This window comes from Coturnix japonica, chromosome 5 (assembly GCF_001577835.2).
Source record: "Coturnix japonica isolate 7356 chromosome 5, Coturnix japonica 2.1, whole genome shotgun sequence".
In the NCBI taxonomy this organism is placed as follows: Eukaryota; Metazoa; Chordata; class Aves; order Galliformes; family Phasianidae; genus Coturnix; species Coturnix japonica.
In genome coordinates, this window is record NC_029520.1 from 4,790,611 (window position 1) to 4,815,361 (window position 24,751).

Sequence of the window (24,751 nt, forward strand, 5' to 3'; positions counted from 1 at the left end):
GTAAGCCCAGCAGGGCAGCCTGTTCACATAAAGCATCACAGAATCACAGAATGACCCGGGTTGGAAGGGACCTCAAGGATCATGTAGTTCCAACCCACCTGCCTGGCAGGGCCACCAAACATACACATTTACTACATCAGGTTGCCCAGGGCCCCGTCCAACCTGGTCTTAAACACCTCCAAGGAAGGTTCCTATGTTTCTATATGTGATCACTCTTTCTGACAACTACCCAACCTGAAATCAGCTCCCAGCTAAATGAAGCGCTGCTGGCCTGTGCCCCAGCCCGAGGCACAGTTCCGAACCACAGCTCCCACCCCGCACCGGCGGCGCCGTGTCCCGCTCCACCAACCTAACACACAGTCCAGGGAGGGGACCCCGCAGGAGAGCAGCAGCTGCCCGTGACGGAGGGCGGGCCGAGTGCCGGGCAGGGCGGCCAAGCGGCTGCCGCCCGAGCGCCTGAAGCTGGTGCCGGTGTCGGCGGCCCCTCCGCCCCGCGCCGCCCCTCCGCCCGCCGCCATCATCTCGGCTCGCCGCTGCCTGACAGTAGGCGGAAACCGCCGGGAACAGCCGGGTCTCCCCACGCTGCCCAATGGGAGCCAGCCTTATTGGCGCATGGCGGGCGGCAGTGCCGGGGCAGGCCCGGTAACGGGACGTAGGTGAGTGTGGCGGTGGGGGCCGGGCTTTGCGGGGCCGGTAATGAGGGAGGGAGAGAGAGAGAGCGGGCGGGGGTGCTCAGCGTTATGCCCGGCCGTGCTCAGTCTCCTGGGGCATCGGCGGGGTCTGGAGCGCGGTGCGGCCTGACCTGTGTGTGTGTGTAACCCCGCCAGAGTGTAACGTTCCCTTGGCTGTTTTGTGCAAAGAAATTAAAGTGTTTTCGCTGCTGGTATGTTTATTCTGTGGCCGTGTGACAACGGTGGGTCTTGAAGATATTTGTATTTGCTGCCAGGTAGGGAGAGGTGGGATAGTAAGGTATAGTGCAATAATAGTAAGGTAGTGCAATGTGTTGTCATTCTACCATGCGTAGAATTTCTTGTATTAAATGCATTTAACTTTAGCCAGAGATACTGGAATTCTTGCCATTTCCTGAGCTGTTGTAGCCCAGTATTGCTAAAAGTGAAAGTCTTGTTTCCTTCTCTTCCTCTACTTCCACTGATTGAGTCCAGCACACTTTGGTGCTTGTCAGATCCTTTCCAAAGCTGACTGAGCTCATTCAGCTGCTTTAGAGCTACTTATCAACCTTTGTAAGTCAACTTTGTGTTATGCTGCTAAGTATATGCAGTAGGAAATAGGTATTAACACACAGCGGGGAGAGGGGCATCAAACCTTCCTTCTTTGCTACCTGTGAACTGTTGATTCAGCTCACACTGTGAACCTCAGTTATTTCTCTGTTTGAGAGAACAAGTAGGAAGAAGCTGTCTTAGAAGGGTTCCATTGTAAAAAACTGAGTATTTGATACAGTGAAGCTCTACAAATGAAAACATGCTTATGAAGGCACCACTTACAACATCTTTGAGTAGAGATAGAAGTGATGATGTAGACTTGTCTTAATTAAGTCAGCAGTGCTTTGTTTTCAGGTGTAATGTTAACTTGTTTGCTCTCCTTGAACTATACTGAAAGTTTGCTTATGGTCACACATCCACTTCCCAGGAGATGAATTTCCACCCATTGGGAAGGATCCCATTATGATCAGGAAGAAAGGCTGTGTGAAGGAACTTGTCCTTAGGTATAATGGGTATCCTAGTGGGTAGATGAATTGTTATTCCTGCACTATGGTTGCAGTTGAGATGCAGAGAAATAGTAAACATGGAGATGATTGCAGATGGTCCAAACTATTTCCTCAGGGTGATGAATTAAGAGATGGTTGTGCACTGGTTTCATACTCAGCTCTCTGTAATAGACTTTGAAACTTAATTTCTCAAGATTTCAGTGTCCTAATCTGCAGAGTAATCAACTGCTTGTATAATACTGTAGGCCTTAGCAAAGTGTTGATAGTTTAAGCTGCACATCCTAACTCTCTTTTCCTTGTGAACTTACTGATCCAATTCAGCTATTGCCTACGCCAAATGCAGATTTTAAGTTGAGTTAGAGGGACTTTGGGTGGATTCCCTTAGGAAAAAAAATTGTTTCCTGAACACTTGTTGGGAATTGTCTGGGATAGAATCCCACTGATCTGTATCCCGATGGCCATTCTGACTCATAATCTTATTAGCTTTTGCTGCTGTATGGCAAAGCAGCTTCCCTCCCAGCTATGGAATGCACCACTTTAGGCCTGGATCCAGCATTATCACCACCAAACCAGATTAGCTCTGAGTCAGCTGACTGGGGAGGGCAGCACTCATGTGGCCCCACACCCCACAGGGTCCCACTGGGGGCTGAAACAAGGTAGTTTGCTTCTGGGATGTTCTTAAGTACCTAACAGCATGGGTCGTGGATTACAGCTGCAAAGAAGATGGCTTCATTTTCCTGATCTTTCAACTGGTTAGAATGGGAGAAGTTTGAAAGTGCAGGGCTCTTCAGGCCCTGAGCCAACGACTGGAAAGAATGTTTAATCCTGGAAGTTGTGACACTGAAAGGCTGGGCTTTGCTGAAGAGTGAAAAAAGCTTAGAAACAACTTATCCCAATTGTTCCATGGAAAGTGTGAGGATTAGTTGGGAGAGTTTGAGGCATACAAATTGTGTGGATATTATGATACGGTGTGGTTTTCTTCAGATTAACCTCCTAAATGTTACCTAAATTCTGCTGTGTGGATTATTTTATATTAAACAACTGTGATAAGAGTCTGAACTTGTGTCAGAGGGGGATGTCTTTTAAAGTGGAAATACATGCATTAGGGCACTTGAGTTGAAGTGGTGCATTTGAGCGCTGGAGACGATGGCTTAGTAAATCCAGGTCGTAAAAACATTGTTACTGAGATGACCATCTAAAGTCAATTCACATCTTACCTGAAAGTAATGTAGAGTTGTAATAGCATGTTTTCCTAATGCTGGTATTGTGTTTAAGGTTTAAGAACTGGTGTATTTTGAGCGTTGTTTTCTGCCAGGTTGCATCTTCAAGGTCTTTATTCCAAATAATTATGTTGTTTCTATTAATACTCTGCAGTACCAGCAGGTATTGGAGTACCAGCAAAGTTTAGTCCACACCTGTATGGAGGGATTCCATTGAAGGTGATCTTTTCTGGTTTAGCTTTATTTCCCCCCTCTCTCCTGCAATGCTGCAAAACCTGAATCCTGCTGAGTGCTTTGGCAAAGCTTGGGGTCTGCCCCAATTCTGTTCTGAATTCCTTATCCCGGACCTAACGGTGCTCTTCCAACAGCTACTTCTGCAGTATTTTCTGGGTTTAAAAGCATACAAAATCTGGATCATAAGTCTTAATAGTTGTGTGATGATGAAGGAATATGGCCTTTGGGTTTTGCTGAGAGTGAGATGAGTCAGAATTTGGTGGACTTCCCTTTAGATTCACAGCGTTGTGACTATCTGTGATGTGTGGTGAACCAGCACGGTGCTGTAAAATGGAATTCTCTCAAGTTGGGTGACTGCTGTGAGCAGAGATAGAAGTTGTGCTGGGTTTTCAACAGAGAGGTGCCTGTCTCTCACAGTTCAGCCTAGTCCAGTCCTGTGACAAAGGGGGCAGAGGGACACTTCAGGTTGTTTAGAGTAGTAAATAATTGTGCCATGAAGAACTAGATGAAGGAAATAGGTGTTTTTTACTTTAGTAGGCAAGAGTGAAAATTGAGATGATGCAGTGCGAGTTACAAAGTTGTATAAAGCATAAGCACGCAGTCCAGCAAAGTTCACTTTCAATACAGACAGACTCTCTACTGCGTTCTTAAATTACGTTGCTCCAAATCTGGAATAATGGGATGAAGAAAGTGGAAAACATTGGACATCTGGCTTCTTTGTAAGCAAGCCTTACTTTAGCAGGCTTCCATTATTCTTTATCTCAATGGATGCTACTGCATCTACCTCCCATTAGGAGGCTGCCGGTTCCATGCCAAAGCTGTGGCTTTTGCCAGAATCCCATCTCAGGAGCAGAGATGGCTACGCAAGCTACTTCTGTTCAGTATTTGCAAATCACAAAGGTCTCCTGCTCGTGTCTAACTCAGTAATGCGCTGACTTGGGTCAGATGTAGCTGGAGAGGTAACAGTACTGCAACTGCTGCAGCATTCCTGTAACTATAGAATAACTGATGGAACGAAGATATGAGATAATACACAGTACTGTGTTGTAAATGGGAAGGGTTGAAGGCTGTGGTTGCCAGTGTGAAAGTCTGCTTCTCTATTCATTCAAAGATCTTCTGTGTTTTTGTGCTAAAAACAATATGTTTCTGTTGTATCATTGCAATGGGTTCTCCTTGGAGGAGGAAAGAACACTTGAGCTTTTAGTGTTAAAACTTATGGCACATGCTTCTAGGATCTCTGTGCCCATCTTTGTACTCTCCCTGAGAATTAGAGCTGTGTCTGTGTCCTATGTCGAATGAAGGACTGTAACCGAGCTTCCTTTAATTATGTTTTTATGTTTCTGCCAGCACAGTCGCACGCCTCTTGAGCTGCATGTTTCCACCATCACTCTTCATCAGCTGTGCTTGCTTTGGCCCAAAGAATGTGAAGCAGCTTTTGGCTTTCATATTTTTATGCTCATTTCCCCCCCCCCCCCACCAAATTTTTAGCATTTCTGCTATAAAAGTGCACAACTGCAGGAAGATTTGGAGTCATCTTAGCACACACTGTGAAAGGAGCTGTGTGAGCAGGCGCTGCTTGTCCTTTTAGAAACATGGTGTTTTATGAAGGGAAGTGTAAGCCAAACTCTGTGCTTTTGGAGCAATCCTCATGAGTAAGCTTAGCTGGAATAAAATCTATTCGCTTCATAGAAACTTAGAAATGGTTTTTAAGAAGCAATTCAGGCAAGAAGACGTGTGACCATCTCTGATACAGGTTTTTGCATCCCCCCATTTGAAATGTGGATTTCTCAGAGGTACCTGTGGCAAAATGAGCCATATGGGCCTTTTTTGGTAATCTCTTTGCTACCTGTGGCAGTGCAGTTGGTGGGCCTGGAGCACGCTCAGCGTTGCACAGCCACTCGGTGCCTTGGCTTAGAACCATCCACTACGTTTGAGGAAGGAGCCTCTACTCATTTGATTTCCTTATCATTGTGTCAGCTGTGCCCTTTACTTTAAACCTTCGAATTAAATAGTAGTTTACGCCGGCTTTTCATTTTAGTTCATGCATTTTAAACCCAGAACTCAGATAAAAAGATAGTTCCAGAATAAATCCAGTATATTATTTATGAGTGGAGCAACACATTAGCATTGAGTTCACAGTAGATCATATCGCTTTTATTCCGTCTTACAAGCTTAGCAGCACAAACAGAATAATCAACATATTATTTGGCTGTCATCTGCTGAACAGAAACCAGAGATCACAAGGAGGTTTTCCCTAGCTGCAGTGATGGCCTTTTTGTTCCAAGCCCCCATCTGGGAGGGCCATGGTGTGTTATCATATGGAACGCGGGGTTTTCTGTAATCTGCTTAGCTGCACTGCAGTTTGAATCTTCATTCCATGTTTGTGTAATTTATAATTTTAATGAGACCACGGCTCTTGTGGGCTTTGAAATATATTAAAAGCTCTTTTGTGCATATGCTTTTGTTCTTGCTTAATAGGCTCAGTGTATTTAAAACTGATGAATTTTTATTCATGGATTTGGATGTCTGGGGATTAACTTAGACTGAATATCATTGCACTCATCTATTGATGCTCAGAACTTTTCTTATATTTCTCTCTCTAAGTGCAGGAGAACTTACAGGACTCGTGTTTTATAAATAAAATGGCTCAGGAGCGATATGAAATTTTACAACAGTGATAAAAAGTGCTGATTAATGTCCTTTTTATTCACTGCACAAACTCCCATGCAATATAGTTTGCATTATGTGCCATTGTGCCTTTAGAATTTCGTAACTGAAAGGCAGTTTGTAAAAGCCATTGAGTATCTTGCATGGTTATAGCAGTGACAAGCACTCAGTTTGGCTTTCTCTTAAGGTAACCTGAAAATGCATTTACTTAGTTTTGTCTGAACGTGTTCTCTTTCTCCTGTTTACTAACACTTTTTAATGCAAGGTTCAGATACTTTACTATAGGAGGTATTGCTTGTAACTGGGAAGTACTGATGAAGAAATACACTAAGATTATTTATTGCTCTTTTATGCTAAAGTTGGTCTTTTTCTTTTGCATTTTTCAAATGTTTAACAATACTTTCTCTGATTCATTATTTATGTTAAGATCTCATACTGTGTGATTTCTGTGATAATAAACCACTGTGTTTTATTCACTGTTCACTGATAAGTCTTCAGTGATAACATTCTAATCTGGAACCAACAGTGAGGCTAAGAGGAAGACACTTATATCTCTTCCTAAACGCTTTTGTTGATGGTGTATGTAAATAGATGGCTTTGTTTTACATGAAGGGCTTTTTGTTGCTGCTGCTTGTTTGTCTGTAGTGACAGATATTTTAAATAAACATCCTCTGAATTTCTTAGTGCATGGGGAGATAATTTACTACTCTTCCACTCACTGCTTGGGGTAGTGTTTGCAGAGATCCTTGAATCCTTTTGGAAGGTCTGTCAGCACTGCACAGTGCATGCAGCACGTGAGCCATGGAGAGCTTTGGTTTCTGTAGGGTGTTGGATTTTGAGTACCTAGAGCAAAATCAGGACTCTTTGCTGTAGTTAATTAACATGTACTTTGCGTGTTAATATTAGCACCAGAGGATTGTGTTATGGGCACTTCTGTTTGCAGGCCATGTTACTTGGGAGCTTGAGATCAGTAGATGAAGGAGCGTTTGTTGGAGACAAACTGTCAGTGCCTAGTGGAGGTGATGTGGAAGAATCTCCTCCTCCAGAATAGCACACAAGGATTTTCAGATCTGCCAGACTGAATCTGGTGCAACTTCTAGAGCAAAACTACAGCTAAAAATACAAGTCCGGTTCTGCTTGCCCCCTGCATGGAAAGATTATCTAAAATGGTGTCTTCTTTTGCTTTAGATGTTTAAATGTTTATGATGTTTAGATGTTTAAAACCCTCAGATGAGTACAATTAGCGTATTTAAGCTATTTTATCTTTATTACATTGCTTGTCTGATGCAGGAAGATTCTTTCTCAGTGAACCCCTTTCTTGTTCCTAGCATACACTGAATTCATTTCATGTCGAAGTTTTAGAGATAGACATATTAAATGTCAGCTCCAGTGTAAGCATTTAAATAGCCTCGTGTGTTCTTTCTGTTCTTTCTGGTTTGGGGTTTGTGGACTTGTTAAAACATGAGTAATAATCTTGGAGTATCTTTTTGGGAAGAACATGGTACGAGTTCTGGGGCTGCATTTTAAAGATGTCTGGTTAAAGATGTCTGGTTAAGAGGAGAGAATGCAGTCATGGGGTTTCAGTTACCTGAGGGAAGACCGATTGACTATCACTAGATATTCTATGAAACTTCAGAACTTACTATTGCATAAATCAAAGGTGACTGGAAGTGTTTTTTTATAGTGAAAAAAATCCACTTGATAACAAGCCCAATCATTTTTTTGGCCACATTTTCATTGGTTGTGACTTTGGCTTTCTGATACTGAAAGTTTTGGCACTAGATGCGAACCTGTGCCATTGGTTATCTGGAACTGACAAATCTGCTCATTGACTTTCTAATTTTATTATGTACACAGTTAATTGTAATCCAGGATCACAGCAAACAAGATGTTAATTTCTAGAGAATCTACCCGCATTTCACTCAGAGCGTGATTGTTACCAAAGCAAAGAATACAAAGAGAATAACATTTGTGCTATCCTCACAGGAGCTGTCAATAAAAGATGTAATAGGGGATTTAGGAATCTGGAAATGGCCAACTAATTTATGTGAATCTATTTTATTTCAGCTAGAAAGACCAAGCTCTGCCTCATCTGCACTGCATATTGCAGAGCACAGGCTGTCTATAGAAAACCAGGCGGCTGCATATGGATAGTCCCTTGATATCATTCACTTGCTGTGTAATCTTATTATGCAAAGTTCTAATCTTCACCTAGAATGAATGCCTCTGGGTCAGAATATAGTCATATCAGGGTTTTTGAGGTCATGTTTTGTGATCCTTAGCTTATTCTTCTAAGTAGGGCTGGGATTTAAAGAGTATTCCCTAGACGCTAGCAGAGATAGATGCTAAAACCTGCTGCCTTTTTGGAAGACAAGACCAACATGAGGTCCCTGGTAGGATTAAACTTGATTTGTAGCTGTAGGATTTTTTAACAGATGTATTATTGGACAGGGAATAGGGGGCCACCAGCACAGCGAAATTGGATCACGATTGGCATTCTCAGGGAGTCCGCTGGCTGCTAAAACAGCAGCTGCATGTGGATTTGACTTCTTTCAGGTGAAGCGACTTCCAGTCATTTGGAAAGGATGGGATGAAAAGGAACCTTGGTGATAATTTTGATGTCTGCAAGATTTAGTACCAATGTAATGGGATTATCGGTAACACCTTCACTGCAGAAAAAGCCACCTGGCGCTATAACTGGCAGCAACTGCGAACTAATCCTTTCCCATCTCTTGGATGTCATTCATGAGGCTCCAAGTGATTTCTACCCTGCTAGCTGTGATTAATTTTATAAACAAACAAACAAAAAAATCCAAATGACGGAAGCCTGGACCATGTAAGGAGAAGGGAACAGAAGAGAACAGTAATTAGGTTTTGCATTACATTTGCTGCGGGGGATAAGCTCTGTAGCTATTGTAAAAAACAAGCAAGTGGCATTCTGTGTGATAAATGTGTGCAACTTTGTGTCATTGATTTTAAAAAAAAAAATAATTATTTTCATTTGAAAAAACAATGTTTATTTCAGTGTAAGGTTTTCAGCTTCCTACTGTGTAAGTAGTAGTTAGTACCTGGAGGTAATTACAGCAGGTTTTATGGCAACAATTCTGTGATAAGGATGCTCATATGGCACATCCAGTAAGTTTTGAAGGGGGCTGTGACTTAAATCATTTGTTTTATTGTCCTTTATGGCCATATTATGTGGTGGAAGTACCTGCCGACAGGACTTTGTAGTGAAATGAATTGTATGATGTGGAAAACCATTCAGCCATTGAGCATAGGTTTTAAACATTGCCATATTGATGATTTTCTAGAGTAGCAGTTGTTTAATGATTGCTTGGAACCTCCTGCTTTTTGTTGTTTTTTGTAAAGCTCTGAAGTAATCTTGTTAGTTTCAAACTGTATAGTCGGTATTGTATGTGTGCCCTAACTTGAAATTACAGGTAACTTAACTGAGGAGTGCTAGAAGCTGAAGCTTATTATTTGTCACTACTACCAGAACCATGTGATAAACCCAGGCATTTCAGGAAGTCCCTTGTGCCACATCTGTATGCCAGGACAAGTGAAACCCCTGACTCTTGGATTAGGACATTATTTTCATACCAGATGCACACTGCTGAGTCTTTGAGAACCCACGAATTGGAAAGTGGGGAGAGCAATGCTGGAGACATCTTCACTCCTTTGCTATCCTCTTGGTTTCCTGCCATGACAGCTGCAGTCATTGGTAGAGTCCCACTCTGTTGGATTTTAGGTCACTCCACCACTTAGATACTCAAATCACTTATTTGCTGGTAATTGAAGAAAAATAGTGGTGTAAGTTGTGCTGTCTTCATGTGATTAATCCCACAAGTGTTATTTAATGAACATCTTGAGGCCCCAGCCCCATCTTTGCTGAAGTGAGTTGCAGCAGTGCTCGCAGTCAGGAAAAGCATGTGTTTAATGTGCGGATTGCAGCTCCCCAGCATCCATTCAGCTCCACAGACCTGCAGAGGGGAGGATGTTCTCATGGTAGGCAAGTAACTGTAAGCCTGTCTGCAAATTTGAGTAAAAGAAGTCCATTTGAGTAGCTGAGTCAGCGGACCATTGTAGGCATTCCCTCCCCATTAAGTTCTGTAGCCTTGCTGTGTGTTTTTTGTTTTGTTTGTGGTTCCTTTGTTTCTTTCAGCTCCTACTCAACTGCATCTGGCTGATTTGCTGGGGAGGGGCGATGAGTTGTACACATGGCAATGCCTGCATTAGTAAATTAAAACTCCAATAGTGTTTCACCTCTTCGCATGCGCCTGATTGGTTTTAGTCGCTGTTCTTCTAACCATACTGTCCAAATGTAAAAGATAGCTTTATGAATGCTACACTGCTTGCTGTCAAATGAACAATGTTCTTCTGTTTTACTATAGACTAGAGAACCAGCTGAGCGACGTAGCGCTGTACCATGTTTCGCAATGCCCTAAGAAAAACCTTACGATTTCTTGGGTATACTGTGCAATATGGCTGCATAGCACACTGTGCCTTTGAGTACCTTGGAGGAATTGTTGTGGTAACTTTCCATTTTTATGACTTTAAAAGACATAAAAGCTGTAAAACTAAAACTGTTACATGTGAGAATGACATTATTTGGGTTTGCTTCATTTATTTAGATTTTTTTCAAGGCGTGTTCGGTAAGAAAAATGAAAACACAACTTTTTGGACAAGTTAGTGCTTCAAGCATTGCTGAAGCAAAGGGGAAGCAATATAAGTAAGCATTTTGCAGAGAGTATTTTCTTTCAGAAAGGCCAGAGTTGCAAAATCCCAACTCTGTGCAGATTTCTGGATGTTCTGTGCTATTCCCCCATCCCCAGATAGTGCTGCTGGAGATAATGGGTTTGGCTGAGAGCTCCTCCTGCAGCTCTTGTGATGCTTCTCTTCACAGAGGCTGAAAACAAAGGGGTGAGCAGGCAGAGCTCTGAGTTCTGCTTCCAATAAGTCCTGCGGGGAAGGTGCTGAGATGTGTACTTAGGAAGCCATCGCACCCAGCACAGTGCAGGACCAGTTCTAAGCTAAGAGATCCATAAGAGGGAATCTGGAGGCTGTCCTTCCTGCCTTTATATTAAATGTCCCACCAAGGGTTTAATTGTTCCTTACAATTACATCTTTTGTAATTTATTAGCAACTAATTGAAAACTCGTGTATTTTAGATAACAGCAGTTGGCAAATAGTAATTTTTTTTCTCATTTATTTTTAATTTTCAGTGTTCTGGACCTTCAATGGAACCAACAATTCAAAATTCTGATATTGTCTTTTCGGAGAACCTTAGCCGACACTTGTATTCCATTCGGAAGTATGCTCCTTTGTTGGGACTACATTTTACACTTAGTTTGCCAGAGCTTGTCAGTAACCACTTTTTATCCATCCTTTATTTTTCATACGTTCTTCAGCATTTGAACTGTATTTTTTTCACATATCTCTTCTCATTATGTCTGTCGGAGGACAGAGTAATAGACAACTGCTGTCTGCCTTACCAAGCTATTTGTCAGAACTCATTTAGGTTATAGTCATAGAGTCACAGAACAGAATCATTACAGTTGGAAAAGACCTCCAAGATCATCTAGCCCAGCTGTCCACCTCCCACCAATGCTGCCCAATAAGCTGAGTTCCTCTGTCCCACATCTATGTGTCTTGAACACTGTCACAGATGGTGACTCAACCACCTCCCTGGCAGCCCGTTTCAGTGCCTTACCACTCAAGTCCATTTCATTTCTCCATTTTTATCTAAGACAACAGAGAAATTCCCTCTTCTCCCCCTCACCCCCTTATTTTCCCTAATGTTTTTATGTTAACTGTGCCCAGATAGACCATTCAGTAACTTCTAACATATCAAGTGCAGTTTATCAGGTGTCATTATGGTTATGTTGTAGAGCACAGCAGGTTCCAAGCCCTTGCCCATTTCGCTGTGGACCATTTCACTGTATAACGTAATGTATATAACTAGGGCAAAAGATCCCACAAAGTCAGACACCTGAAGTTCTTCTGAAACGTATGTACAATAATGTATAGAAATTTGGAATCTCTTCAATACGTATGTAACAACAGGATCAAGTGGAGAGCCATTCATTTCATCAGAGCATTTTCAATTAAAATGTAGTCTTAAATGTTTTATAAATAATTTAGATAGCAAAGACTATGTCCAAATGTGCTTGCATTACGCCTCAGTGTAATGCATGTCACTGGAAGCACCAAAATGTGACTATAGAGTTTTGAGCAGAAAGAACTGTCTTTTAATGTATGGGAGTATGTTTGGAGTACGTGCACTGATACACACTCCTTCAGCCAAATATTCTATACATGGAGTTCTCTTTTGTTTGTGTTTGTTTCTGTTTCTGTTTTTTCCCTCCCAGAGGAGATATTGTAATTGTGAAAAACCCGACTGACCCCAAATCAAATATCTGTAAAAGAGTAATTGGCTTGGAAGGGGATAAAGTCTGCGCAAGCAACCCTTCAGATTTCCTTAAGACTCACAGCTTTGTAAGTATTAGAGTTTCTTGATTTGTAAATTAATGATTATATAAGCAAGCCTGGTGGTCTGTGAAGGATTTGCGGTATCTTATTATCATAAATCATACAGTATGACGTTAATGAATTATTTTATGTATCCAATAAAATGTAAACTTTGTTTATGGCAGGCTGCCTTTCTCGGAGGCTTTTGCCTCTGTAGGAAGTGTAGGCAGGCCATATTTTTGCTCTGCCTTTGGTTTAGGTCTTCTTCCACATTGATTAACCTAGAATTCTCTGCATGTAGCTCAGCACAGATTACAGACCCAGGGCACTGGTCTGAAGGCAAATGTGTTTCTACATTTTAAACAGAAGAAAGTGGAAATTTGTCTTTGCGATACCTTAGAGGATTTTGCTTTAAGAAGTAACGTATCTGTTCCCCTCATGTCTTAGTCCTGAAAAGGAAGGCAGGAAAGGTTTGTACTTAACAGGATGCAAGCCTATCTGGAAACCCTGCGGTAATCAACTGAATATCCAGTAGAACAATTTCTACCATAGGTATAACTTCTCTTGTCACCAGTTTTCATACAAAGTGTCAGTAGAGTGAGAGGATGAGGAACACATCCATTTCCTGTTCTCCTGTGAATGTTTTTCATGAAGCTGATGTGTGGAAGTCCAGGAAAGAAGTGATAGCTCTTTCTTTGTTCTGGCATCATAACTTGTAACTAGGGGAGAAGTGATCCAGATTGAAGTACCTAAGTTTGTTAATGCAGGTCTGTTTTCCTCATATCCTTAATGGTTGCTGGACAGGTGAATCTTCCCATCTGTTCAGGAGGCACTTTATGGAAGAGAGTATTTTCAACACGGATATCTGCACTTTATGTTCATAAATTACACTGGTTTATTCGCTCGGCAGTTCTGTTCTTGCTGGGGGAGGAGAGGCGGTATGTATCCATGCTGAGGTAATGGTCTAACCAAGTCCCTGTTTCAGCAGAGCGCAATGCGGCACGCTTTGAATTGAAACACCAAATTCTTCAAAGCAAATAGCAGCAGCAGTCGTAGAGAGACCTTGCTATTTGTTTTGTCACTCCCTCTTTGAGGAGAATTAATCTGCGTTGGGTTTGGAGAAAGAGATTGTGGGAACTCTGAGGAAAGGTTTTGGCTGAGGTCCCAAATGGCCGGCAGCGCTGCCTGCGGTGTCCGGCTGTCGCAGAAATGTGGGCACACTTGGAGAGAGCGGACCAGAAACTGTCATGAGTTCTGTTGTTTGTAGTAGGCTACTAATTGCTTCTCTTAATGAGAAATCTCGGAGTGATGCTTGAATGTGCTGACTCAAAAACGTTTTAGGTCAGAGCTCAGCTTTGTCCTGTGCTGGTGTTTGCACCTGATAGTTGGGTATTAGGAGTTAGCCAGCTACTGAGATGCCAGATGAATGGCAAAGTGACACACTGCAGCTGGAAGTGAAAGCACCTTAGAGCAGCTGTTTGTCTCAGTATGATCCTGTGAGTAGGAAATTTTCATGCTTAGCAGTGCTGCAGTAGTTGATTCCCAGGCTTCCTGGTACAATAAGATCTTGCTTCCAAACTGTAGTAAGAAAGGAAAGTAGAAAGTCCTATTTCCATTGTTCTAGAAAGAAGAAATTCAGTAGACTAGAGATGCCGTACAGCAGCAGCAATGATATGAACATCTTTCTAATGGTATAAAACTATTTCTACTGCTGTGCTTAGCCAAAGGAATGGCTACAGGAATAAAATACTTTGGGCCTGCACTGAGTGTGAGGATGTGCCAAAAACCCAGCTCTGATGGGCTCAGTGTTGGACTGTGAAGGGATGGAGCTGTGCCCAAGCACTGAACTGATAGGTATAAAATAATCCCGTGCTTAAACTGAAATAGAAGTAAATGAGACGGGTCTCTGCACTGGGCCATGTATGGCACATGATGCTTCCTTTGTTACAGGTTAGAGCTCATCCACAGAATAGTAATGGAAAAAGAGATGCTGTTTACACGAGGAGAAGGGTTTAGTACCCTTTTGTTTGCATGAGCTCTTAAATAGTTAAAAACTTAAGTGGAAATTTCCTTGCCCTTTTCTTGGGAGTCAGTGCGGGATGTGTGAGGCTGGCAGTTTTGCTGGGTTCTTCTGAGGTTTTGTGCTTAATGCTGGTGTTTGTCCCTATCATCGACTATATTTCCTGCAGTAGACTTTGAGGAATGCACAATGTGTTCTTACTGCATCAGAAGAGATGTGGTATGAACTAAAAAAAAGTAAACAACTGGTTTGACCAACATGGTATTTGAACCGGATTTCAATTATTTAGAAGTATTTCTGCAGATTTATTCATTTAATAGTAAAATTTAAATGCCGAGGGTTAGGAATTGTTCAGTCACAGTAAAACTCTGAAATGGTCCTAAACTCGTTTTGAAAGGCTAATTTTCATATTTGTTTTTTCCATTTCTTGTTTTTAAAAGTCTAATCCAGGCCAAGGTTTATAATTCAGATTGAGTATCTGGTTTTATTATTTGAATTTGTTTTAATGCCATTTACTTTAGCTTTAATTTCTTCAGTACCATATGTTCTTGTGCTGCAGCTCCTATTTACAGATTGAAAAAGTGAGGGGTAAGTCATCAGATTAAAGCAGCTTGTCTGTCGTAAACCACCAATATGCTAAGCCTTTGTGTCACTTAAACAAAAGTAGTACCTAATAATGTCACTTAATACAGCTAGGGTCTGTAAATAAGGAACCGCCTTTTGCAAGTCATAGTGATAAAAAGCTGAGATACAAATCCATATCTCAGCAACACTCTGCTGGTAATCAATCTCAACACAGCACTAATGCTGTGAGACTAGCTGATGTGGGGGAAGTGTGTTTACCTTGTGCTAAAATGAGGTTCATTGCGGAGATGGCATCTCCTCATCCTGTGGTTAACTCCAGAGCTAACATAATTCTGAAGATAATGCATCTTACCGTGTTTGCAGACCGGAGAAGTGGTCTTATGCAGCGCTATTAGCTCTTACACAGTCCTTGTCAAATGCTGTAAGGATACCGTATGGGTTCTAAGAATAGCGTCCTGTGAATGTAACCGACACAGTATGTTAATCTCTGTACTGTACCACAGGATTTGGCCAAGCAATGTAAGGTACTGAAGAGCAGGTTGATATTTCAGAGTGCTCACTTCTATTATGCAGCCTCTTTAAAATATTCCGCTCTCTTCCTGTCCCTCCCCTTCTCAGTTTTAGCATTCTGGGGGCTATGAGAGGTGCAGTAAATTAAGCAACTGTTATGCTGTTTGTGTGGTGGGAAACTAGAATTGGTTTTGCATACTCAGTCTGTGGCTTTGTTGAGTTTGCAGGTCCCTCCATATCCCAGCATGGAGCTCTATCTTGAATCTTCAGAGTGGTCATTTTAATCAAAATGCTGACTTGCCAAAATGAAAATTCCTCAGAGAAAAGAAAGAATACTATTGATCCTTTCAACACTATTTCCAGGCTTTCTTCTGCTTAAGCAGATCAGTCTGTTTACCCCTGCAGTTTTGTTTTTGATACCTCGAGAACATACGAGCAGCCCTTGTGATCTGACACAGCAGTGTAGCTCAGGCAGGGAGCAGCAGCGAGGGCTCAGCAAGTCCCCACCAAACTACCCGACCTCTCAAACATCTCTTTCTTCCCCACAGCCCTGCACCAGGTCAGCTGCTCTGGATGCAGGGGGCCACACCAGGGCAAGGGTATTGCCCAGGCCCTGATACATCCTGGTTCTTCTATTCAGCCAGTCCGTTCCTCAGGGAAAGCCATAATAAAATCTCCCGTTTGTTTTGAGGCCACGTTGTTTCAGGATCACTGATTTGCAGTTCTGTATGCGTTTCCTCTGTGGAATACAGCCTTTGCTGTGCTGGTTGCTTCATGTTGGACCCAAATGATTTTCTGACTGGATTATTCCTCTCATCTAAATCCAGTAATAAGTGCTAGGAAGCTGTGCAGGATGATGAGAGCTACTAATCAAGGGCTCACTGAAGATTTGGAGGTTTTAGTCTGCCTACATCGTGTTTGTCTCTGAGCTGTGACTTTTCTGACACTCTTAAATGATGGAGATCACACAGAGGCCTTAGGTGGACCAGCCAAAATTCAGATCATGCCTCATGGTGCAGGGAGAAGATGCCTCTAAGATCCCTTAGCCCTGCTTAGAGCATTTGTAGGTCTTTGTTGCTAACAGGCTTTGGACTTCTTAACTTGATCACTGTGTTACAGGTAAGCATTTACTGAAAGCATGCCGGTGAGGGCAATGAGGTTTGTATTGCAGCCGTAAGTTCTAACTGGGGTTTGAACCAGTAGGTTCTTTCTTTTTTCTTGAACCTGAACTTGAAGGTAACTGATTTCCAGAGAAGGAAAGAACTTCATCATAATTGTTGGTGAGAACAGCCTATGCAGAAGAAAGCAAGTTATCTTTACCGTCTGAGAGACAACAAATGAAGTTTGACTTCATTTAACTGGCACAGGTATTTCTGATCTGCACACGTTCTGACCTTTCCCATAAAGTACTTTTAATATACCTATTTAAACGACCTTAGCTAAGTACACAGTGTGCCTTATACATAAGCAGCTTAAACCACTCAGTAAGTGAAAGGAAATCACTGAAGGCGAATCCATTGAAGAAGTGTTAAATTGTAAGTCATTCGCCTTTTTAGGCACCCTTAGTCGTGAGGTGCTGATTTAAGATCACCTGCGCTTTCAGACTTCTGAAGTTGCTGCCATTTCGTAGCTTTTGCCAGCAGGAAAAAGGAAAAGGAACACATAGAAGCTTACCCTGAGCTTGAAAATACCGCGCTAATGAATATCATTGGGTTTTATATACGGGGTGGCTGGATCATAAAGTGCATTTTTGGTAAGCATAAGGAAATGGTGCATTTGGGTCATTAAAAATAGTCTCTGCTAAGTATTATTCACTCTTAGCTATGTATTAATAAATAAAGGATTAAGGAATAGCTATGTGAGACTCTAAGTATCAAGTGAGAAAACTCAACCCTTGCATTTCTGTGCTGTATCTTTTATCCCAAATAGATGCAATTTACTTAAATAAGGCAATTTAATCAGTATTTAGTAAATTTGTCACTTGATATTGTAGATTCTTTCATCATATTTCACTTTAATCAAGAAAGGTAACACCTGTGGTTTATTCACAAAAGCTTCTTTTGTTAAATGAACACCCGCAGGCCATGAAGCAATTACATTTGTTGCTTGTACCAAAGTAGGAGGCACTTAAATAGACCTTAGTAGGGATAGATGAGAACTTACAGACTTTATTCTTTTGTCCCGCACTGAGATTAGTTCTTATCATAGCTCAAGAAGGAAGCCTCTGAACTGAAAAGAAAAGATGGGAACGATTTAGTTCTTCTGAGGTTTAAAACTTCGATATTGCTGGAGGTGATGTGAATACCTGTGACCTTATAAGAGTTCAAGCTGCATCTGCTCCCAGCTGACTGTACATACTGGTGTTCTTTGGCAATCACACGCTGCTCAGAGTTCCAAAAGGAGAGACTTGTGTTTATAATTCTTCACTTCTTCATTACAAATCTGTTTATCCATCTTCAGTATCCCCCCAAATACCCTCTCACCACCCCCACACCGAAAAGGGAGAAAACACAGAAGTGGGAATTTCATTTAGGTGGTGGTTTGTGGTTGGTTTGGTGTTTTTTGTTTGATTTCATCTCTGCTAATCTTCTTTGCAGCGTATTGGTTTTCTGGTGTTGCAATAAACACCGTGTCTGTTTCATCCCCTGGTTCTGAAGTGAGTGAGGTTACTGTTTATCTGAGCTCAAACACTGAAAGCTACCAATAAAAGCTCGGCTCTTCTGAATGATTATTTTGCTCTTCTGGTCTCTCTGCTCCTGTAGTAGAGCCCTCGCAGCCCTGGGAGGCAGGAGGGGAAGAGGCATGTGTCTAATCAGTGTCCCTATTCTCATGCATATAAGCCGCACCTCAGATAACCGGTTCTCCCTTAGAGCTGTTGTTCCTTGAAAATAAATCCTCAGATAATCTGCACAAAACCAGAGGCACTGGGGTTACCGAGGCAAAGACAGGCTGCGGGAGATCAGAGGGAGCCTGGTTTGGATGGACCTGTGCTGCTGTGGAATTGCTGCTTTGTCATGCGAGCCACCAGTCAGGCTTGTGGGAGCTGGGCTTCATAGAGCTGGCCTGTGGGTAACATCCGAAATACTGCCTGGCTGTGATTTTGGCAATTCTTGGCAGTACCTTTTCTGGAAACATTTCTGCATTCACAGCGTTGCACTGTGCAGTGATGGTAACTGGTCTTACTTACATGGAGTTCATCACCTGTATGCTGTTGATGCTCAGAATTCACATTCAGTATGAATAGTCCCATTGAAGTCAGCGGTGTGCATAAACCCCTGAAGGATTCTACCTCTATCCTTTATTATTATTTTCTAATTAATGATTATGGCCTGTTATTCTCCTTCTTGTGCATTTGCTGACACAGACTGTCCCTCTAAACGACAGTATTGTGGTGATGTGTAATTCTGGGGGTTGCTGGGCACGAGGTGCTTTCATTGCACCTGGAAAGCAAACCCTGGTGTAAGGTGTGGGCACAGTGAGAGCTATAGGTGGGTATGCTGTGAAGAAGCAGACGGATGTCCAGCTACCCTAACAAGAGCTGCTGGATGTTCTGTACTGGCTTTATATCCCAAATATTGAGGAAAGCAGGAATAGCAGTGTGTTCTCAAATAGAGACCTGTCAGAAATGTTGCCCTGCGTGGATATATGTGCTTTGCAGGTCATTTGGATCTGGACATATTCTTCTCTTTCTTCTGGCTTAGTGGTTATTTTTTCTAATAATGCCACTCGAATAGCTTCCTTTGCCTTTTTCCTGTGGTGGTCTTTACATTAATAGGACTGATGATGCCAGCTATGCATTACTACTGCACACCTTATGCCTCTCTGATGCTGTGGTTCAATCTCATTGCTCTTTAACTGTTTGTCTTTTAAAAAGATCTCTGTTTGTGCAAATCAATGCAAAGGGGAATCTGGCTTGGTAGCAGCACTGTTTCTATGTACTGGTGTATTTTCTGTGAAGGACAGTTAATGATAGACCGAAGCGCTGTTTTGTGATGGAGACGTGTAGAATGAGTAAAGAACCTGATAAACCTAACAGGAGATCAGATCAATTTAAAGTGAATAGAAGAATAAGGCAGTCCTTTACACGGGTGACCATGGAAGAAGACAGCAGCAACAGGTTTCAAAAAGGCTTTAAGCAGTCCTGGTCAGCATCTCCACATACAGAGTCTAAAGCAAGCAGGCAGGCAGGTATTTCCCTTCTGACATGCCTGATGTACCTATCCCAGAGAAAATACAGGGGAATGGCTGGGAGGAGGTATCAAAAGAAGGGCAGTAAGAAAGAACAGACTCTTTAGCAGGGTCTGCTGTGATGGAAAAAGGGAAATGGTTTCTAAGATGGACAGGTTCATATATGCTTTCCTTGATTAGCATCTTTTTATGTCAGTGTTGGAGACAAACTAAACTACTGGCTCTTGGTCTGTATGTTAAATGTTTGCCACAGCTCAACAAAGGGACCACCAGGTAGGCTGCCATCTCAGCTCCCAGGCAGGCAGGAATATGGCTGAGCAAAGAGCCAAAAAAGGCCTATTTAAAGGTAAGATTGCCAGAGTTCCGTGGCTGGATACCTATAAGTACCACTAACTGCACTTCATCTGTGTTTTCCACAAACACTTATCTAAGGGACTTGGTTTTAGTCTTAATGGTTTACATCCAGGCTCTACTAGAGTGGTATTTCAGTCTTTTCAGTCTGTTATCCTAAAATCCTGTATATGTAGACAACTGTATTTAAGAGACTGCAGGTCTCCTTTCTAAAACAATGTTTATTGTGCTCAGACTGTTTTTCTTGAGACCTGTGATTTAGAAACATCTTGCGTCTGTGTATTTTGATCTGCATTCTGGGCATAGTAACTTTTCATTTACCTTTAAGGTCCTAATTTAAGAGAAATCATAGTGACTTTTTCACTTAAGAAAGCTTTGTACCCTTATCTAGCTAACTAATACAGCTCTGTTGCTGTTTCTCATTTTGTCATCGAGTCAGTCACTGAATACCATTCCTCTGTGGTATGTAATGTAGTTAAGGCATAATATTATATATAGGCAATGAAGGGTCTTTGTCATATAGTATAAGGTCACCATCATTAATTTTCAAATTATAAAAGAGGATTTGCTGTTTTGTGATCATCATTATTGCAATATAATGTGTTGTGGATTCTGCCTGCACATAGAATGAACCGTGATCTTAATTAGAACTTTGACAAGCCTACTCCGATAAAATGATGAGATTATTCGTAATTGATGTCACAATCAATTACCAGTTAGTTCATCATGAATCTACTAACAGGTCTAGCCTTGGTGCTGGCCCCAGGATGTTGATGAGTGTGTGGCTGCCCTGTTCATGCTGTTACTGCGACAGGAGGGCAGATTTTCAGTCAACATCCTAATGACCTCTTTTGAAGTCTATTAAATTAATGACCCTGTCACATTGGTCTAACCTCTTACATCTTCATTTTGGATTTTTTGTTGCAAACCATTGTTTTTTGAGCACATGATAGAACAGATACTTCAGAGCACTCCCTCGCATCCCTCCAAACCTGGCACTGTGTCTTATTAGATAAAATAAGAATTAGTTTATTAGGCAGTCATGAAATACAGAAAGCAGAAATTAGGTAATGTGGGGCAAATAGTGCATAATACCTTTCTATTCTGTTTTCTCTTTGCATTTCAATTCAATTCTGCTTAATCGTAGGTGCCTAAAGGACACGTTTGGTTGGAAGGTGATAATCTGAGGAATTCTACAGACTCCAGGTGCTATGGACCTGTTCCTTATGGACTGATAAGAGGACGCATTTGTTTCAAGGTATCTGTAGTACTTAAAATGCTTGCATTAATATATGCATAATGCATGTTTGTTGGGCAGTAAAACTTGCCTTCTGAAGTATCTGGCCAAAGCAAAGTGAAGGAGAGCTCAAACACATTGGACTCTTGCTGTAAGAGGAGGGTAAGGTAACACTTACGGACTGGCCTTGCTGCAAAGCTTTGTGAAAAAGCTTTAACATCCAAGTCAAATCTGTGCTACTGCAATCATCCTCCACTTCTTCATTATAAAAAAAACAACAAAACCCCCAAGAACTTGAATAGTGTACAAACCTACATGGCTCCTTCTTCGTCTGCTTCAGCAATTCTAAAGCTGTATTTCCCACTAAATTACCTTTTCATAGTGGACAAGAAAATGCAAACCAATGTCGCATTTACTGACCGTGGTCTGAAACTTCTTATTAAATGCTCACGACCCCCATTTGGTTTTGTTTGACCTCAGTGCTTCATAGATAGCATTTGCTTTGAGCTCTTCCCCTGGTGTTTGTTGAGGGTTCCTTCTTCCTTCTCCATCCTATTTGCCTTGTCATGTACCCCAGAGCAAAAAATGATTCTAAATAAGGTTACTTCTGTGAATAAACTTTTTGCTTGGATGATTAACTGTTAGAATACAGATGATGCTAATATACTGACTGACCTTTTAATGGGAATCTGGTATTTGCCATAAAATAAATAAACAGCCTCCAACTGATGTGCTAGTTTAGAAAAAGTGGTGTTTGCTACTTCAAGGAGACTAATAGTAAATAATGGCTGTATTAGTAACCTGTGTGTGTGGACAGCCATGGTTTTTCACATTCTCCATCCACTAGGGATGTTACATACTGAAGTACTTTGGAACTCCAGAATATTATCCGTCTAAAAAGAGTTTATTTATGCAATCCGTTGATAGTTGATTAAAATAATCTTTTCTTCTTCTTAAACATTTTTATGACAGTTATTATATGGTGTGAATAGGCGAGTGATTATTAACATTTTAATGAGATTTAAGCAAGAATGAGTTCATTCTTCAGAAGTCTGTTTAAAGTTGGAGTTGTTTATGGTGATTCATATCAGACTCCAGTGATCTAGCTATTGTATGGTGCCAGTGATCATTACTGTAGAAGGCCAGTAAAAGTACACTGAAACAGGATATGGCTGTTCCACATGCTTGTAGCTAATTAGCAAACCACTGGCCAAGATAACGTAGCCTGTGAAACATTTGGCATCATGAAAAATCTCTTACTGTCTCGAGAACAGAAGCTTAATTTGATTTATCTTACAGTGCAAAGAACTAACGTTTATCTGTGAAGTTCAGACCTATGGTTCTTAGTGTTGGTGCACCAGGTTTTAACTCAGGGAAGTAATGATACTTGAATGCATTCATCCCATTTCCTTCTTGCCAGCTTATCAACTACAATTCTGTTAGTTAAGCCCACTGCATAAAAAGACACCTGAAAGATAAACAGCTGCATATTCAGTAAAACCCCACAGAGGGGAGGACTCCCTTCTTTGACAGAACTCATGCTTCTTCCTGCCCTACACAGGACAGCCTGTGCATTCCCTGGACATACGCTTCATCTCAGAGCTAGGCTTGCCGAGTATCTTCAAACGAGCTAGTTATCCCCATTTATACCCCATCCATCAGATCAGATTTATGTTGGCCAAACCAAAGAGGGCAAAAGGAAATAGCCACTAATTGGACTAACCGGTCTGAACCAACAAGTCAGAGTCAGCTCCTGTTGGAAATTATTACACGCAGTGGCATGTCTTTGTTTCACACAGAACGCTTGTTCCACCTTCCTTCCAACTGGAAGCAATGTGTTTCAGATTCTCTCCTGCATGTAAACTAGATAAACCATCGTTTTCTTTCTATACCTACCACTAGGATTACTGCGATGGATCTGTAACCGTATCACCAAATAATATTTAACACGCTTCTGATTACTGTCAATAAAAGCAAGTCAAGTTGCTGAAGGTGTGATTTAAGTTGCCTGAAATTATATTTGTATAGTAGTGAATTGCTTTCCTCCCCTGGGCCTTTATTTAGGTGGGCTTACGCTTCTAAGATGCATTATTCCCACCTCCTTTTACTCCTGTCTGCTCTGAGGCCAAACAAGGACATGACAGCCAGCCTGCAGCCAGCATAGGTCTTTCTGCACAACTTTGAACTGTATAGCTTTACTCCTTGCCAAAACCACAGACAGCCTTCTGCTGCTGTTTCATAATGCTCTCTACTTCTGTGGAACTTAAATTAGCTCACTGGTTAGTATGCATATAGAGATGCGTATTTCTGTCTGTCAGCAGATGCTCCTCATGCTCATCCCTAGCTGCATGTGCTTGAAAAAGACATGTATGTTCAAAGATACTTGTTCTACAGAGCTTTGAGCCTTTTTCAGATCCAGAGAACTTGATATCCAGGGAATAACTCATCCTTGTATTTTTCTCAAGGGTCTACATGCAATCAAATTGAGTTGCTGCGACTCACCACAGTGCTAGAAGGGGTTTGATGGATGCAAGAGCATCCAAGCTTCCAGTAGCATCTCCTTCTTCCTGCTCATCTCCTAGTGCTATCTTTGAAAGAACATGTAGTGAAAAGAGAGGCAGTCAGAGGAGACGCTGTAAAAGACTATTCTTGATTTCACATTACCTTTTTTGCATCCAAGGCCAGTCAGCCTAAATGTAACTAGTGACTATTTAGAAGAAGGGAGCATGCAGTACTGTAAACATCTATGAAAATCTTAAGTTCCTTCTTATGAGCATCACTCTGACACTTGTGCTTGTACCTGACTCTGATATGTGCTCTTTCCCATTGTCACATTCTCAGAGGGGCCCCTTGGCTGAGAGCACTTCCTGATGGCAGGCTCTCCACCCCTCTGTACCTTTTTGCCTGATAGAAGCTTGTTTTGGATGCTCATCTTAAAAATACAGATGTGTAACTCACAGAAATACTTCCACTGAGAGGTAATGTTAGTGGTATTTTCTTCTCCTGGACTAATCAAATGTACATACCATGTCTTTTGAGTTAAGAGGCTTACAAAGCTAGAAAAAGTTGAAATTAGAAGATATGTTGTAGGAGTTTATGCTGTATATTAATTAATGTTGTCTCCAGCCACTACAGGATTAGGATTTTTCCTGGTGTACAGCATATACTTCTCACAAGTGAGAAGTTTCAATCCTCGTGTTACCAAAATGATACCCTTTATGAAAACTTAAAACACTAACAAATGAAAGTACCGAACTATGAGTTGTGATTAAAAAATCTCATTATTTTACAGATATGGCCTCTGAATGACTTTGGATTTCTACGTGCGAGCCCCAATGGCCATAGATTTCTTGATGACTGAAAGAATAACTATTACCAGCTTGTGTAATATTTTCTACTGAAATGAATGGAATTATTTTTGTTTAGAATAAACAAGTGTTACTTGGCAAGGATGTCTCTTCTTTCTGTGATAATATCTAACTTTAAAGTGGGAATGATACACTGCTATCACCATCGACAGTGATACACGTTTTATTTTGTTTCCT

At 41.5% G+C, this 24,751-nt stretch overlaps 2 protein-coding genes across 4 annotated transcripts in view; one reads left to right on the forward strand and one right to left on the reverse strand.

Moving 5' to 3' along the window:
• ELP4 (elongator acetyltransferase complex subunit 4) overlaps nucleotides 1-547 on the reverse strand; it is a 118,372-nt gene extending 117,825 nt beyond the window's left edge. The window contains exon 1 of the mRNA XM_015863490.2: nucleotides 350-547. Coding sequence (XP_015718976.1) covers nucleotides 350-521 — 172 coding nt within the window. The 5' untranslated portion in view covers nucleotides 522-547. The remainder of the gene's footprint in view (nucleotides 1-349) is intronic.
• IMMP1L (inner mitochondrial membrane peptidase subunit 1) lies at nucleotides 507-24,655 on the forward strand. 3 transcript variants are annotated; one of them, XM_015863491.2, is made up of 6 exons: nucleotides 507-656; nucleotides 10,239-10,378; nucleotides 11,070-11,158; nucleotides 12,216-12,342; nucleotides 21,117-21,227; nucleotides 24,499-24,655. In XM_015863491.2, the coding sequence occupies exons 2-6, from the start codon at nucleotides 10,274-10,276 to the stop codon at nucleotides 24,565-24,567; spliced, it is 501 nt and encodes a 166-aa protein (XP_015718977.1). In that variant the 5' UTR covers nucleotides 507-656; nucleotides 10,239-10,273; the 3' UTR covers nucleotides 24,568-24,655. The 3 variants fall into 3 exon arrangements, with proteins under 3 accessions (XP_015718977.1, XP_015718979.1, XP_032301101.1); XM_032445210.1 differs by lacking the exon at nucleotides 507-656 and adding an exon at nucleotides 3,142-3,165; XM_015863493.1 differs by lacking the exon at nucleotides 10,239-10,378 and having other exon boundaries at nucleotides 553-656; nucleotides 11,070-11,207.
• Nucleotides 24,656-24,751: the final 96 nt, after the last annotated feature.

Excerpts from the sequence above, each read along its gene's own strand:
- IMMP1L (XM_015863491.2), top strand. The coding sequence starts at position 10,274 with ATGTTTCGCAATGCCCTAAGAAAAACCTTACGATTTCTTGGGTATACT. Across the intron at positions 11,159-12,215 it reads CACTTGTATTCCATTCGGAA|AGGAGATATTGTAATTGTGA; the intron begins GTATGCTCCTTT and ends TTTCCCTCCCAG. Across the intron at positions 21,228-24,498 it reads GAGGACGCATTTGTTTCAAG|ATATGGCCTCTGAATGACTT; the intron begins GTATCTGTAGTA and ends ATTATTTTACAG.